Raw genomic sequence first — 15,634 nt, 5'->3', positions numbered from 1 at the left:
TTCAGAACCTTTCACTAAGTCCTCTGTAGCCTTACTTTTGAAGTCCTCACCCCTTATTCTACATGCATGACTCCTTTTTGAATTAATGTAGCCCTTTTTCCTTTGAATCATGACAGACCCAGCAGTTTTGTTTTGTTTTTGTTTTTGTTTTTGTTTTGGGGAAAAAAAAAAAAAAAAAACCTGGCCGGGCTTGGTAGCTCACACCTGTAATCCCAGCACTTTGGGAGGCCAAAGCAGGCAGATCATGAGGTCAAGAGATTGAGACCTTCCTGGCCAACATGGTGAAACTCAGTCTCTACTAAAAATAAAAAAAATTAGCTGGGCGTGGTGGCACGTGCCTGTAGTTTCAGCTATTCGGGAGGCTGAGGCAGGAGACTCACCTGAACCAGGGAGGCGGAGGTTGCAGTGAGTCGAGATCGCCCCACTGCACTCCAGCCTGGGCAATAGAGTCAGACTCCCGTCTCAAAAAAAAAAAAAAAAGAAAAAGAAACCTTTATAAGCCTCGGTGTAATACAGATGAAAGATAGTAAGGTACCACAAAAGGGTATGGTATTTATATAGATGCTGCATATAAATGGTACCTCTCAGTAATAATGGGAGTGACATTAACATTATTTTCTGATTGTTTTAACTTAGGCTTGGCTGTGTGTTTATTTTATTTTATTTATTTATTTATTTTGAGACGGAATTTCACTCTTGTTGCCCAGGCTGGAGTGCAATGGCTCATTCTCGGCTCACTGCAACCTCCACCTCTCCGGTTCAAGCAGTTCTCCTGCCTCAGCCTCCCGAGTTGCTGGGATTACAGGTGCCCACCACCGCATCTCGCTAATTTTTTTGTATTTTTAGTAGAGATGGGGTTTCAACATGTTAGCCAGGCTGGTCTCGAACTCCTGACCTCAGGTGATCTTCCCTCGGCCTCCCAAAGTACTGGGATTACAGGCGTGAGCCATCGCGCCCGCTTGGCCGTGTGTTTAAAAAAAAATTTTTTTAACCCGTACACAAACTTTCCTAACAGATTATTCATAGTAGCCAAAAAGTGAGAACCGCCAGATGTCCTCTTCAGGCTGTGTGGTCCATCCACAGCAGGGAGCACCACCCAGCACTGAGAGGAACAGCCTGTGGCTGCATACAGAACCGGTGACTCTCCAGGAAATTACCTGGAGTGAAAAAAACCCAATCCCAAAATGTTGCAAATGGTGCTTCCACTTATGTAACATTCCTGCAACAACAGGTCAGAGATGGAGAATAGAGGAGTGGCTGCAGGAGTCAGGATGGGTTGTAGGGATGTAGGTATGCAGATCTTATCAAGGTCTACCTGCTGTGCTGCAGCATATCCCCTGGGGGTGGGCCAAGGCACCCAGGATTTCTGTTATTTCTTACTGGTTTGTGGATCTACAAGCATGTGGCCTCACAGTCCCACCACAAGGATGCCTGAGTCCTTGGGTCCCTGCTGTCCCAGGTGTTTTTAGGATTAGTCCTATCCGTAATCCCTTTCCTTCACTTTACTTACATCTCATCCACAATTCCAAGTTACTCACAAATTTTTATTGATCAGCTGGAAAGTCTTCATTTTTTTTTGGCTTGCTCCTTCCACAGTTTTTCCTTGATTTGCCTTTCACTCCTTTATGTGCACTCATCCCTCGTATGCCTTTAGTGTTCTTGCCATTTGTCCCTTTTATCCTGAATCAGTCCCTAGATTGGCAGACTCTTCAACACTGCCTATTTCTGTCCTAGATACACGGCACAAGCACAAAAAGACAAAAATTAGTGATGGTCAGTTGGTCCTAGTGGCAGTGTTCACATAGGAGTAGATCCAGCAGCTGCTCTTGGTTTTGCCAAAGTGATTTGACCAAGTTATTTTCCAGCAAGCGGATCTCTGAGACTCCTCTGCTAGGCTTTGCGTTACATTATAGAGTGCAGAAAGATGGGCCAGAGGGCCCAAAACTCTCTATTATGTACATTCTGGGTCATAATGTTGATGTACTTTGCTTTAAAAAGTAGTCCCTAGAAGACTGGACTACCCTAATTCCTATTTTTTTTTTTTTTTTTTTTGGAGTTTTATTCTTGTTGCCCAGGCTAGCGTGTAATGATGCAATCTTGGCTCACTGCAACCTCCACCTCCTGGGTTCAAGCAGTTCTCCTGCCTCAGCCTCTCAAGTAGCTGAGATTACAGGTGCATGCCACTATGCCCAGCTAATTTTTGTATTTTTAGTAGAAATGGGGTTTCACCATGTTGGTCAGGCTGGTCACGAACTCCTGACCTCAGGTGATCCACCCACCTTGGCCTCGCAAAGTGCTGGGAGTACAGGTGTGAGCCACTGTGCCCAGCCCCTTATTCCTAATTCTCATACCTCATTGTAGTTCTCTTCATTGACACCCTTGAAGTAAGGGGCTCCTCTCTCAGGTTCTTAGATCAAGGAACAGCCACTGGAGATAGGCAGGGTGTGGTTTGAAGCTTTGTATGTCTTTGTTTAGATAGACCTCTTTCTATAGTGACAGAGAGTCTGTATTTGAATTATCTTCAGTACTGCTTTGTGTATTGTAATTTGGTCCAATCTCCAAATTTTTCAAGATTAGGCATTCTTATTTCTAGCTGTCTCAGTACTGTCTTCTAACCTATATTCAGTTTCATAGTTGTCCTTACATAGATAGTAAAGTCCCTAGATTTAAAGAAAAACTACATTGATTCTCTTTTCTTATTCTGTAGAGAATATAATTTGTCCTACATAAAAAAATTTCAGGCCAGGCGCGGTGGCTCACGCCTGTAATCCCAGCACTTTGGGCAGCCGAGGCGGGCAGATCACTTGAGGTCAGGAGTTCAATACCAGCCTGGGCAACATGGTGCAACCCTGTCTCTACAGAAAATGCAAAAATTATCCGGGTATGGTGGCGCACATCTGTAATCTCGGCTACTCGGGCGACTGAGGCAGAAGAATTGCTTGAACCCAGGAGGCGGAGGTTGCAGTGAGCCAGGATCGCGACAGAGCGAGATTCTGTCTCAAAAAAAAAAAAAAAAAAAAAAAAAAAAAAAAAAAAAATTAAAGCCTTGCTTGTTTCCATTAAACTATTCTTCTTAATTTATTACTCTTTAAAACCAAGACTACAGCCAGGTGCAGTGGCTCACACCTGCAAACCCAGCACTTTGGGAGCCTGAGGTGGGTGGATCACTTGAGGTCAGGAGTTCAAGATCAGCTTGGCCAACATAGTGAAACCCCGTCTCTACTAAAAATAAAAAATAAAAAAAAGAGCCAGGCATGGTGGTGCACACCTGTAGTCCCAACTACTTAGGAGGCTGAGTCAGGAGAATCCTTTGAACCCAGGAAGCAGAGGTTCCAGTGAGCTGAAATCATGTTACTGCACTCTAGCTTGGGTGACAGAGCTAGACTCTGTCTCAAAAAAAAAAAAAAAAACAAAAAAACAAAAAAACAAAAAACCAGACTACCAGCCTGGGAAACGTAGTGAGACCCCATCTCTACAAAAAATTTAAAAATTAGCCAGGCATGGTGGTGCTCACCTGTAGTTCCAGCTACTTGAGAGACTGAGGCAGGGGGATCACTTGAGTTTGTGTGGTTGAGGTTGCAGTGAACTGAGCTGTGGTTGCACCACTGCACTCCAAACTGAGTAGAAAATGAGACTCTGTCTCAACAAAACAAAACAAGCCCAGCAGCCAAATCACTTGGTTTAAGAACTAGTGAATGTTTACCATCATATCCAAAGCAGGGATCGCCTACAGCCTAGGTTGAAATCTGGCTCATCAATTGTTTTTCATACAGGTTGTAAGCTAAGAGTGGTTTTTATAGTTTAAATGGTTGGAGGAGGATATCAAAAGAAGAATACTGTTTTATGTCTCATGAAAAATTTGTGAAATTAACCTTTTAGGGTTCATAAATAAAGATGTATTTATTAGAACACAGCCACGTCCATTTGTTGTGTATCATCTGTGACTGCCTTCATGCTTACTTTGCAGAGTTGAATAGTTGTGACACAGACCATATGGCTGGCAAAGACTAAAATATTTACTATCTGGCTCTTTACAGAAAAAGTTGGCTAAACATTCTAAAGGGTCAGAAGGCTCATTGTGAAACTGAATACAGGAGGTATTTTAGTGTTCTTCAGTGTTCAATACTGCTTTCTGTATTTTAATTGCCAGTTAGCTATCAAATGGTCCCATCTCCACATTTTTCAAGATCAAGCATTCTTATTTCTAGCTGTCTTGGTACTGTGTTCTAACCTATATTCAGTTTCATACAGTTGTCCTTACATAGATAGTAAAGCCCCTGGATTTAAAGAAAAAAACTACATTGATTCTCATATGGTTCTCATCTCTCAAATGATTCCTTTAGTGTTCATGTCTCTCAGTATTGAACAACAGTATTGAATACTGTAGGGTCTTCTGTCACTAATTAGAAAACAATAGGAAGAGTGGCTCACGCCTGTAATCCCAGCGCTTTGGGAGGCTGAGGCAGTCTTACTGCCTGAGCTCAGGAGTTCAAGACCAGCCTGGGCAACATGGCAAAACCCCATCTCTACTAAAAATACAAAAAAATTAGCTGGGCGTGGTGGTGGGCACCTGTAATCCCAGCTACTTGGGAGGCTGAGGCATGAAAATTGCTTGAACCCAGGAGGCAGAGGTTGCAATGAGCTAAGGTCACGCCACTGCACTCCAGCCTAGGCAACACAGTGAGACTGTCAAAAAAAAAAAAAAAACAAACAAACAAACAAAAGGAAAGGAAGGGAAAAGGAAAGGGAGAAAACAGTAGGAAGAGATGGAGCTGTCTTTGTTTTCCCTTATGAGTCTATCAGGCCAGTGCTTCATAGTGGGCTCTATAAGGAATGATTTTTTTTTTTTTTAAATGAACCATACATGAGGCTTTTAATGGGAGAAATATTTGTGGACAGGAATTGGGGATTCAAATCAGAATCCCCTTTTAATGGTGATTTCACAGTAATAATACCCTTTCAGGCAAACCTTCCCTGTAAGCCATGGAGCACAATCTGGACTGAATTGTGGTCCTTTTACTGACTTTTACTTACTGACTTCCTTTTAAAGTCCACTTCATTCCCTGTGGGCTGTGCTTGGCATTGTATATTCTTAGGAAGACATCTGACAATCTACTGCTCACCCAAACTAACCAGAGTGAGTGCTTTATTTTAGGGGACCTTTGCCATTTCTTTTTACAGCCACCTTCTTGCCAGTGTTTAGAATAATCAGTCATTCCACAGACCTACCCCCATTAACACCCTTCTTCCAAAAAACCCAGAATACAAAAAGCTAAACAGAGATTATTACAGATTATTGCTCTGTTGATATTTCAGATCCTTTGGAAGGTTGGATATTTGTATTTAGGAGTTGGATTTAAGTTGATCCCTTTCTTACACCCCTTTCTAGTATACTTACAGTACTTTAAATCTCCCTCCACAGGTCAGATACCAGGCCCAGGTTCCATGATGCCTGGGCAGCACATGCCAGGCCGCATGATTCCCACTGTTGCAGCCAACATCCACCCCTCTGGGAGTGGCCCTACCCCTCCTGGCATGCCGCCAATGCCAGTAAACATCTTAGGACCCCGGGTACCCCTGACAGCACCTAACGGCATGTGTAAGTAACATGGAGGGGGGATGCATTATCTCAGGTTCCGTTCTGGAGGGCTGTAGATAAGGGAAGGAGGCTTTGTTCTCTCCCCGAGATTTGGCAGGTCCATGGATGATGCAGTCTGTGACAGTGGCTTCTCAAAGACCAGTTTTCAGTCTGTGTTCTTCAGCACCCCTGATGGGCAGGTGCACAGGTGACAAAATGCTTCTAATCAGGGTTGTGCCTTTATGGCATGCACTGTCAGCATTGGGGCCATAAAGATATTCCTCTCCCACACCTGTTTAAGCCTGTCTTGTTATGACTCTCAACAGATATGTGGAGCTACTGGTGGTGGTTTTCCCTACAGCAGCCTTTTGTGGATACAGGGTTCAAAAGTGATGTGTGTAAAGAAAAGAATAGAAGTGAGTTTAGAGCTGGAATAACAAATATGTTTCTTATAGCCATTTTTGATACATTAGTAGTGGCTGTGTAGGCTAAGAAAGTAGTATTCAGGGGCTGTGTTGAGAGGAAATACGAAGTTCCAGCAAGCTCAATGAGGACAACACTAGTGCTGCTAAGTGATACTTGTCTGAGGCTGTGTTTAGAGACCAGGTCATTTCTCCCATAGGCTCTTGCTCGGCTTCAGCCTTGGCCTGAGGGTTGTTTCTGAGACCCTGGCCTGCCTTTTACTCCAGAAGGCCTTCCCAGTGAGGATGATGCTGAAATACAGCCAGTAGTAGGTCAGGTACCCCAGCCACATCTGTAATCTTAGGTTCATGTAGAAGTTCACGTGTGGCCAAAAGTTTAGCTACTATTTATAGTTCAGAGAGATAGGAAGCATAAGAATTCTTGCTCTGTAGGAGCTTTAGTTGAGAAAACAAGAAATGAAAACTTGGATAGAACTTAGCAAATGTTACATGAAGGCATATAGAACTTACCAAAGGTTACATGAGACTGTGATGTGCCTTAAGTACACTCTGATACTCTGGGAGGCTTCATGGACAGAGACATGTCTGACTCTTCTCTGGCCCCCAGAGTCTGGGACGAAGTAGGTGCACAGAAGAAAGACACTAATTTATCTAGGTATATAAGATCACAATAATTTTTTTTAAATTACCTCCCTTAAGCTAGTGGTCAGTGGTTGTGTAGTACAGTAGGTACCTCTTTTTTCTTGGCAAGAAAATGTTTGCCAACCCACCCTGTGGACCATACATAAATGAGCTCGCCTATCAAGAGAGTTGACCAGTTTTCCATCCCTATTGCAGAGGTAGTATCACTGGTCTTTACCACTGGTCTTTACCAATTTACCACTGTCATGTCCTGCTGGTCACCCATGTTTTGTACTTCAGGATTCCTTCCCAAAGGGACCTCAGTAGAGCTCCTTGAGAATGTGGAGGGTTTCAGGTGGAACCTTCCCACCTGCTGCCTGGTTCCTGCCATAAGTCAGTGCTCTGGGAATTCTGAACCATGTGAATTGGTTCTAGGATACTAGGTAGGCCACACTGGATGAGTTGCTTCTCCACTTCAGCCCTTCATTTCCTCCACTGAAAGATGACACAAGGGATTAGATCAGTGAGCTTCAGAATGCTTTCAAGAGTCTTAAGGGTTTGGTAGAAACCTCTTGGGCATAGAGTTGGGTGAATTGATTGGTGAGCAATGCTGCACTTTATTTCATATGTTTTCAATTCTGGCAAGATCTAGGGGTTTTTAAAATCCGGATTAAATGATCTCTCAGGTTCTTTTGTACACTAAAGCAGGTAAAGTTGAAATAGGAAAGAGTCCCAGACACTCATACTAATTGTTCCCTTTAGGACATGACCTAGTTTGGGCCAAAAATCGAAGGACTGCAGTTCAGGAGCTGTGGAGGCCTCCCTGGACTATCCAGTTTGTCAGCAACTGCCTCAAGTGAAGCTCTCTGGCCCTGGTGGAGACATTTATATAGCAAGAATTTATTGATAATCTATTTTGTGCCCAGCTAGGCTAGGGACTGTGGGGGGGAGGGGGGGGAAAGAAAAACAAGACATAGAACTGTCCCAGGAAGGAGCTTATTATTTAACTGAAGAAATAAAATTAGAACCATTGAAATACAATGCAATCAAAATTAACTTCTGAAAGGGTCTGGAGCGATTCTTAGAAGGAGTTGGCCTGGAAGGAGGGTGGGGGAAATTCAGACACCTCCCACTCCCCAGCCACTAGGGTTAGGCTAAGCAACTTGAGCAGTGCCCTAGAGGTTCAGAAGGAATTGACCTGCATAGACCACAGTGGAATCAATGCCTCACAGGGTGCATTGGTTGCCTGCCACTAAGGAAAGGACTTCTGTGTCTTTTTTTCACTGAATAGGCTCTTTCCTGAGTCTCTTGTATTTCCAGCAATAACGAGTTACTCTTGGATATGTTTGCAGATCCCCCTCCACCACAGCAGCAGCCACCGCCACCACCACTTGCAGATGGGGTCCCTCCGCCTCCTGCTCCTGGCCCGCCAGCCTCGGCTGCTCCTTAGCCTGGAAGATGCAGGGAACCTCCACGCCCACCACCATGAGCTGGAGTGGGGATGACAAGACTTGTGTTCCTCAACTTTCTTGGGTTTCTTTCAGGATTTTTCTTCTCACAACTCCAAGCACGTGTCCAGTGCCTCCCCACTCCTCTTACCACCCCTCTCTCTGACACTTTTTGTGTTGGGTCCTCAGCCAACACTCAAGGGGAAACCTGTGGTGACAGTGTGCCCTGGTCATCCTTAAAATAACCTGCATCTCCCCTGTCCTGGTGTGGGAGTAAGCTGACAGTTTCTCTGCAGGTCCTGTCAACTTTAGCATGCTATGTCTTTACCATTTTTGCTCTCTTGCAGTTTTTTGCTTTGTCTTATGCTTCTATGGATAATGCTATATAATCATTATCTTTTTATCTTTCTGTTATTATTGTTTTAAAGGAGAGCATCCTAAGTTAATAGGAACCAAAAAATAATGATGGGCAGAAGGGGGGGAATAGCCACAGGGGACAAACCTTAAGGCATTATAAGTGACCTTATTTCTGCTTTTCTGAGCTAAGAATGGTGCTGATGGTAAAGTTTGAGACTTTTGCCACACACAAATGTGTGAAAATTAAACGAGATGTGGAAGGAGAATCTCAGTGATTTTATTCCCTAGTGAGGCCTCTGAGGGCCTCCACACTGCCTGGCAGAACATACCACTGAACTAGTATGTGCTAGAGGAGGGCACAAACATCCACTCCTTCCCTAGGCCTGCTGGCTCTGGTTTTCTATGCAGATGATTCATTGGATTGGGGGTGAGTGTTTTGTTTTTCTGGGGGCAGTGTGAGCTTTGAGGGTTGGAATATTGGGAGGCATTCCTTAGTTTCCTCAACTAGCCTGGAAAGTTAGGAGTCTAGGGTAATTACCCCCCAATGAGTCTAGCCTACTATTCACTGCTTTGTGTGCATTTTTTTTCTCCCTCTTTAAAAAACCCTTTAAAAGAAAAAAAAAAGTAGATAGTGCTAAATATTTTAGCTCATGAAACTTGGTTAGGATGGCTGGGGGTACAAGTCCCCAAACTACCTCTTGTTACAGTAGCCAGGGAGTGGAATTTCGTCAACCGGTACTTTTAAGGTTAGGATGGGACAGGAAAAGTGAAGCAGGATATTAGCTCCTTATACCTTCTCCCTTCCATTTCTGAGATCTCACATTCCATCTATCACAGGGTTTTCAAAGAGATGCTGAGGGTAACAGGGAACTCACTTGGCAGTCAAAGCATCATGCTTTGAGGTTTGGGGTGCTCAGGCTGGGAGGGTAGAATGCCATTCCAGAGGACAAGCCACAAAAATGCCTTAATTTGAGCTCGTATTTACCCCTGCTGATAAGTGACTTGAGAGTTCCCGGTTTTTTCCTCTTGTCCTTCCCTCCCTTCTGTCCTTCCATGTGTGGGGAAAGGGTGTTTTTGGTAGAGCTTGGTTTCCAAAGCGCCTGGCTTTCTCACTTCACATTCTCAAGTGGCAGTTTCATTATTTAGAATGCAAGGTGGACATCTTTTGGGTATCTTTTTCTATATATTTTCTAAAGCTTTACATATGAGAGGGTATAGGGAGGTGTTTATAAAACACTTTAGAACTTTTTTCCTTAATATCAGAAAGCAAAAAAATAAAACCACAATTGAGATTTGCCTTTCAAACCCTCAGGTTTGCCTCTAACCAGGTGTTCCTGGTCACCATCAGAGTACTGGAATACGGGAACCGAGGAGACCTTGGTCCTTTTGTTTTTGTTCTGGACTCTTGGGAGTGGAAATGAGAATGAGTTTATTCCTACTGGAGCTTAGTTCCAATGCATTTGGCTCCAGAAAGACCCCAGTGCCTTTTGACAATGGCCAGGGTTTTACCTACTTCCTGCCAGTCTTTCCCAAAGGAAACTCATTCCAAATACTTCTTTTTTCCCCTGGAGTCCGAGAAGGAAAATGGAATTCTGGTTCATACTGTGGTCCCTTGTAACCTCAGGTCTTTAATGTGATCACTTTCAAATTTAAAAGATCCAGGTGGAAATATTTTTACTATAGTAATAATTCTACAAAATACCTGAATTATTAACACTGTTATATTTCAGTATAAGTGGTGGCTTTTTCTTTTCATGTCTTTGATCTGGTTTTATTCCTGTAATTCAGCCACCTGATTTTGTGAGGGGGGGGAATAATACGTGGTTTTTGTACAAACATGTTTCTCAGTGTGTTGTTATTTTGGAAAAAATGAGGGGAGGGAGTTTGGCAAGAATGGAGAAAATGAATGAAGAAGGCCTAATCTCTCTCTTTTTCAGTGAATAAATGGAACACCATTTCTGGATTATAGTCCCATTCTCTGCATTCATACACCAGTTTCTTCATATATCCTATGAAGAACCTAAACATTTGGCCCCACCTGGTCTTGGTTTGATCAGCAGTTAAAATTCTGTGACTCGGGCTTCCTTCCCGACTGCCCACCTTCATGATGTGTAAGGAACATACATTTTGAGGGTACCTCACCCACTGTTCATTTGCATGGTCAAAGTGAAAATGAGTGGAAGTTCTCCAAAAATGATGGCCAACATCCTGGCACCTCCAGGTGTGAGAAATAGCTTTGCTTGGTGAATGGGATAATGTTTGTCAGGATGCAGTTTAGACAGTCCCAAGTTGGAGGCAGGCCTTGAGGGCAGAAGATTCTGTGAACCTTGGGGGACAGCTTTTGGGTACTCACAGATATAAACCCTGTGCAGAAAAAAAGAAGTGATTGTTTTCAGGATGCTTATAAATCAAGTGAAGCAAAAGAAGAGGATTCTGTGTCTGCCATGAGATGAACGCCCTGCTCTTCACGAAGGTCTGCCTCTAATAAAGAGAGCCAAAGCCAGCTGGGTCTCACCAGATTCCTATACTTTCTCAAGGATGTTGGGGGAGGTTAATCCTTTATCCAAACTAAAGACTGGTTTATAAACTTGTGTGTGAATTATTTTTAGAATATTGGAGGACATGCAAGATCAACCAGTCTTACATAGGTTCCCTGGGTCCTTACCATGGAGTAATTCCCCCACATTCAATTAAGAATAGTTTAGGCTGGGTGCAGTGGCTCACGCCTGTAATCCCAGCACTTGCATTTTGGGAGGCCGAGGTGGGCTGATACCTGAGGTCAGGAGTTTAAGACCAGCCTGGCCAACATGGTGAAACCCTGTCTCTAGTAAAAACAAAAAATTAGCCAGGCATGGTGGCACGCACCTGTAATCCCAGCTGCTCAGGAGGCGGAAGTTGCAGTGAGCTGAGATCACGCCACTGCACTACAGCCTGGGTGATAGCGAGACTCCATCTCAAAAAATTAAGTTTATTTTTTTAGAGGTGGGGTTTTGCTCTGTCACCCAGGCTAGAGTACAGTGGCACGATCATAACTCACTGCAGACTCAACCTCCTGGACTCTAGTGATCCTCCCGCCTTAGCCTCCCAAAGTGCTGGGATCACAGGCAAGAGCCACCACGCCCAGCCAAATTTTGCATTTTTAACAAGTTCCCAGGGGATGCTGATGAAGCTGGTCAAGGAACCACCCTTGGAGAACCAGTGGTTAAGAAGGTCGTATGATAGAGCAAGATCCCTATAGTTCCTTACAGTTTATTGTATGAGACCTTTCATACAGTAAACATTTGAGGGGCTACTATGTGCCAGACATTGATCCACTAATAAAGTGAAATTGCAGTTGTGAATACAGTAGGCAGGGCCCATGCCATCCAGGCCACTTATTCTAATGGGGTGGGGTACAAGACCATAAATGGTTAATAATATTTTACATCCAAGTGTTCATGAAGAAAATGAAACAATGCAATTAAGAGTTTCCTGGGGACAATGTGGATAGTCTGTGAATTGGGTGGTCTCCCATGATTTCTGTCCTGCTGGATATGGTAGCCTGAGGGGTTGACCTTCATTCCAGAAAAACATCCATCTGAATACCCAGAGCACCCTTTTGTCTATATAATGCCAGTTTGTGAGAGTACTCTGCAAACTGCTCTGCCTGTGACTATTACAAAACCCCTGCTTTCTACAGTTCCAAGAGCATAGTTCTTTTGCTCCCGTTAAAGGGGGATGTCTTCCTGGAAACAGTGTGAAAGCACCCTCAATCCCCTGTTGATGGATTATCTCCATTTAAGGAGGTGGTCTCAGAATGGGATGCAAAGGTATATCCCTGAAGGAAGTGCTACCTGCCTTCAGGCCCAAACCTCCTTTGTTGGATCTCCTTGTGAACAGCTCCTCCCCCCCAGCTTCATTTCCCTGTGGTTTGTTTTTAGGCATGCCAGCACTCTGGCCATTAGGAAACATGTGATCCTGAAGTCCTTGGGACAAAGTTGAGGCAAGACTATCATACCCAAAGGGTGACTAAAGGGATAGAGAAGGTGCTATAAATCAACCTAAACAGAGGTTCCAAAACCAGCTGCAGCTAGCTAGCTAGCTCTAGGACCACCAATTCCTGTTCCAGCCCTATTGCAATTCTTATGGAACCCCTGCCTGCCATGCAGAATTGTAGTCATCTTTACTACCACTGCCCCCAAAGGCCTTTCCATGCACTTTTAACCTACAGAGGGCAGCCAGTTGACTAATTCTGACAGCAACTTTACCCTTCAGGGGAGATAATCCCACCGCCCCTCTGGAAAATGGCCATGCCTTAATACAGTGTGACAACCACCTTCAGACAAGTGACAAGGAAAATGCCTCCTGCTCTGGTTCTGTGGTAATCTACCATCTAAGGTGCCCTCTTGGGGCAGTTGGTCCAGAAGAATGTAAGGAAGTGGCAGCAGTCTTGGATGGTGATAGCCACTCAGTTTCATTCTGATCCTCCCTAGCAGATTTCTGTAGCAGTTTCACAACTGGGCAGGTGATAGAAGGTGGGTCCAACCAAATCGGCCCAGGCTGATTGATGTGTCTGGTTTGGTTCAGACATGGATGAGTTTCCTGTGGCATCCCTGTTTACAGTCAGCTTATTCCACAGTAGCTACAGGATGCCCGAGAAGTGCTTCGGTCACCTGCTGAGGCAGCAGGTCTCTTCTGCAGACAAACTTAGTTGCTTGGCCGTGTGCGGTGGGCTCACACCTGTAATCCCAGCACTTTGGGAGGCCCAGCCGGGCAGATCACCTGAGGTCGGGAGTTCAAGACCAGCCTGGTCAACATGGCGAAACCCTGTCTCCACTAAAAATACAAAATTAGCCGGTGTGGTGGTGCATGCCTGTAATCCCAGCTACTCGGGAGCCTGAGGCAGGAAAATCACTTGAACCCTGGAGGTGGAGGTTGCAGTGAGCCGAGATCATGCCATTAAACTCCAGCCTGAGCAACAAGAGCGAAACTCTGTCTCCAAAAAAAAAAAAAGTTGCTCCACATGGTGAGGCCCTGTGTTTGCTTGTGCTATGTGGCTTTCTCCCAGCTGGTTTGGCTTTGGGGTAATGAAATTCAAGAGGCCTTTCCAATCTGTTTGCAGACCCATTGCCTGAACAAGATTACCACCTTCAGGTTGTGATGTCCTTAGATGACAGCACTTGCTCAACTGAGAATCCAGAGTTTTCTGCAGTCCAGAGGTGGTGGTCAGCACAAAGAACTCAGACCCCCTACCTCTTAGCCCTTCCCTTTCTGGGGGATGGTGTAAAGAGGCACATCACGTAAAATGGTCACAGATCAGATTGCCATGCAGCCTAGAACCAGGAGTCTGGTCTTGTTGCTGTGTTCCCTGGTAGGAGATCATGGCATTATTTCTTAAATGGCTAAGTGAAGGTGGGAGAGTTGGGGAGGGGAGGCGGGAGGTCCTCTGTTCTGCCAATTAATAGTCTACCTCTGTGTCCTGATTCCTCTTCTCAAGCAGGAATGAAAAGCCTCCATATTAAAACGAAAGGGTTTGGAATCAGGGTCTTAGTTCAAATCCTGTCCTTATCACTTCATTAGCGTACTCTTGGACAAAATTGCTAATTCTCTCAGTTTGCAGATGTGTAAAATAGGACTGACAAGATATTTGTAGTGTGATTGTGAAGAATAAGGCAAATTAGCACAAGGAAAACTAAAAACTCATTAATATGTGTTAGCCTGTTTGTGTTGCTATAAAAGAATAAAGAATATCTGAGATTGGGTAATTTATAAGGAAAGGTGTGTTTGGCTAACGGTTCTGCAGGCTGTACACAACATAGAGCCAGCATCTGCTTCCAGTCAGGGCCTCAGGAAGCTTACAATCTTGGCGGAAGACAAAGGGGAGCCAGCATCACATGGTGAGAGCAGGAGTGAGAGAGAGAGAAAGTACTAGGTTCATGTAAACAACCAGATCTCACATGAACCCATGAAGCAAGAACTCATTACCTTGAGCACCAAGCCATTCATGAGGAGTCCACCCCCATGACCCAAACACCTCACACTAGGCCCACGTCCGACACTGGATGTCACATTTCAGCATGAGATTTGGAGGGAATAAAACATCCAAACCATATCAATGTTAGTGGTTAATACTGAGGACTTAAAGCCAGGAATTTCCAGTCCACACAGCTATGCCCCCAGCCATGGCAACTGGAGCACTCCTCTGGACTGCAGCCCCCTGGTCAAGCCGGGGGCTTTTCATGCAGTTGGAGGCTGGCTGCATTCATGGCAATGGACCTTGAGCCTACCTGAGCTCGAGGCAGGCTGCCAACCCAGTAAGAACCTCAGAGGCATGAAGAAACTTGCCACATAAAACATCCCTGATGCCCAGGTGCAAGAGACATAAATATGGGGACATGGATATAAGGATGTCAGTTTCCCTTTCTTTCACTCTGTGGTTCCTACATCTTCTATCTCTTCTCTACCCTACCACAGTCCTGTGCTCAGAAGAAATACTCATTTGACGCTCTGGTTACCAAGCACTTTCACATATGAGAGACAGGTTGCTAACTCAAAGTCACACTGCAGCTGAATCCTGCCCTTCCCATCACATTCCACTGACTGAGTTTTCCCATTCATCTTGTGGAGGTGTTACCCAACCAAGTGTGCTATGCTCAGTTCTCAAACTGCTAGTGAGATCCACTAGGGAAGATCAGAATGAAACTGAGTGGCAACAATTGATTTAAAATCTCAAGTTGGGCCGGGCACGGTGGCTCATGCCTGCAATCCCAGCACTTTGGGAGGCCAAGGTGGGCGGATCACCTGAGGCCTGGAGTTCGAGACCAGCCTGAGCCAACATGGAGAAACCCCGTCTCTACAAAAAATACCAAATTAGCCGGGCGTGGCATGCCTGTAATCCCAGCTACTCGGGAGGCTGAGGCAGAGAATCACTTGAACCCAGGAGGCAGAGGTTGCATGAGTCAATATCACACCATTGCACTCCAGTCTGGGCGACAGAGTGAGACTCTGTCTCAAAAAAAAAAAAAAAAAAAAAAAAATTCCAAATTGAAGGAAGTGTTAGCAGACTTCATCTCCAGGAAAGGGAAGAAGAAGATACTTAAATAATTAACAAAATATATTTAAAATGAGTGGGAGAACTTCCTCCATTAAACCCTGTTGAAAACGTGTGAGTGGTTGTCATGCCGCAGACATCAAGGAACCCATCCATGAGGTCTTCCCACACAGACTGG

The 15,634-nt window shown here is 44.6% G+C and overlaps 1 protein-coding gene across 1 annotated transcript in view; it reads left to right on the top strand.

The window, feature by feature from the left end:
• Positions 1-10,262, top strand: part of SMARCC1 (SWI/SNF related BAF chromatin remodeling complex subunit C1) — a 197,583-nt gene extending 187,321 nt beyond the window's left edge. Inside the window, exons 27-28 of the mRNA XM_031009168.3 lie at positions 5,423-5,599; positions 7,974-10,262. Of these exons, the coding sequence (XP_030865028.1) occupies positions 5,423-5,599; positions 7,974-8,071 (275 nt within the window). The 3' untranslated portion in view covers positions 8,072-10,262. The remainder of the gene's footprint in view (positions 1-5,422; positions 5,600-7,973) is intronic.
• Positions 10,263-15,634: the final 5,372 nt, after the last annotated feature.

The sequence above is a fragment of the Gorilla gorilla genome, chromosome 2, assembly GCF_029281585.2.
Source record: "Gorilla gorilla gorilla isolate KB3781 chromosome 2, NHGRI_mGorGor1-v2.1_pri, whole genome shotgun sequence".
In the NCBI taxonomy this organism is placed as follows: domain Eukaryota; kingdom Metazoa; phylum Chordata; class Mammalia; order Primates; family Hominidae; genus Gorilla; species Gorilla gorilla.
This window is presented reverse-complemented; position numbering and strand designations above follow the sequence as displayed.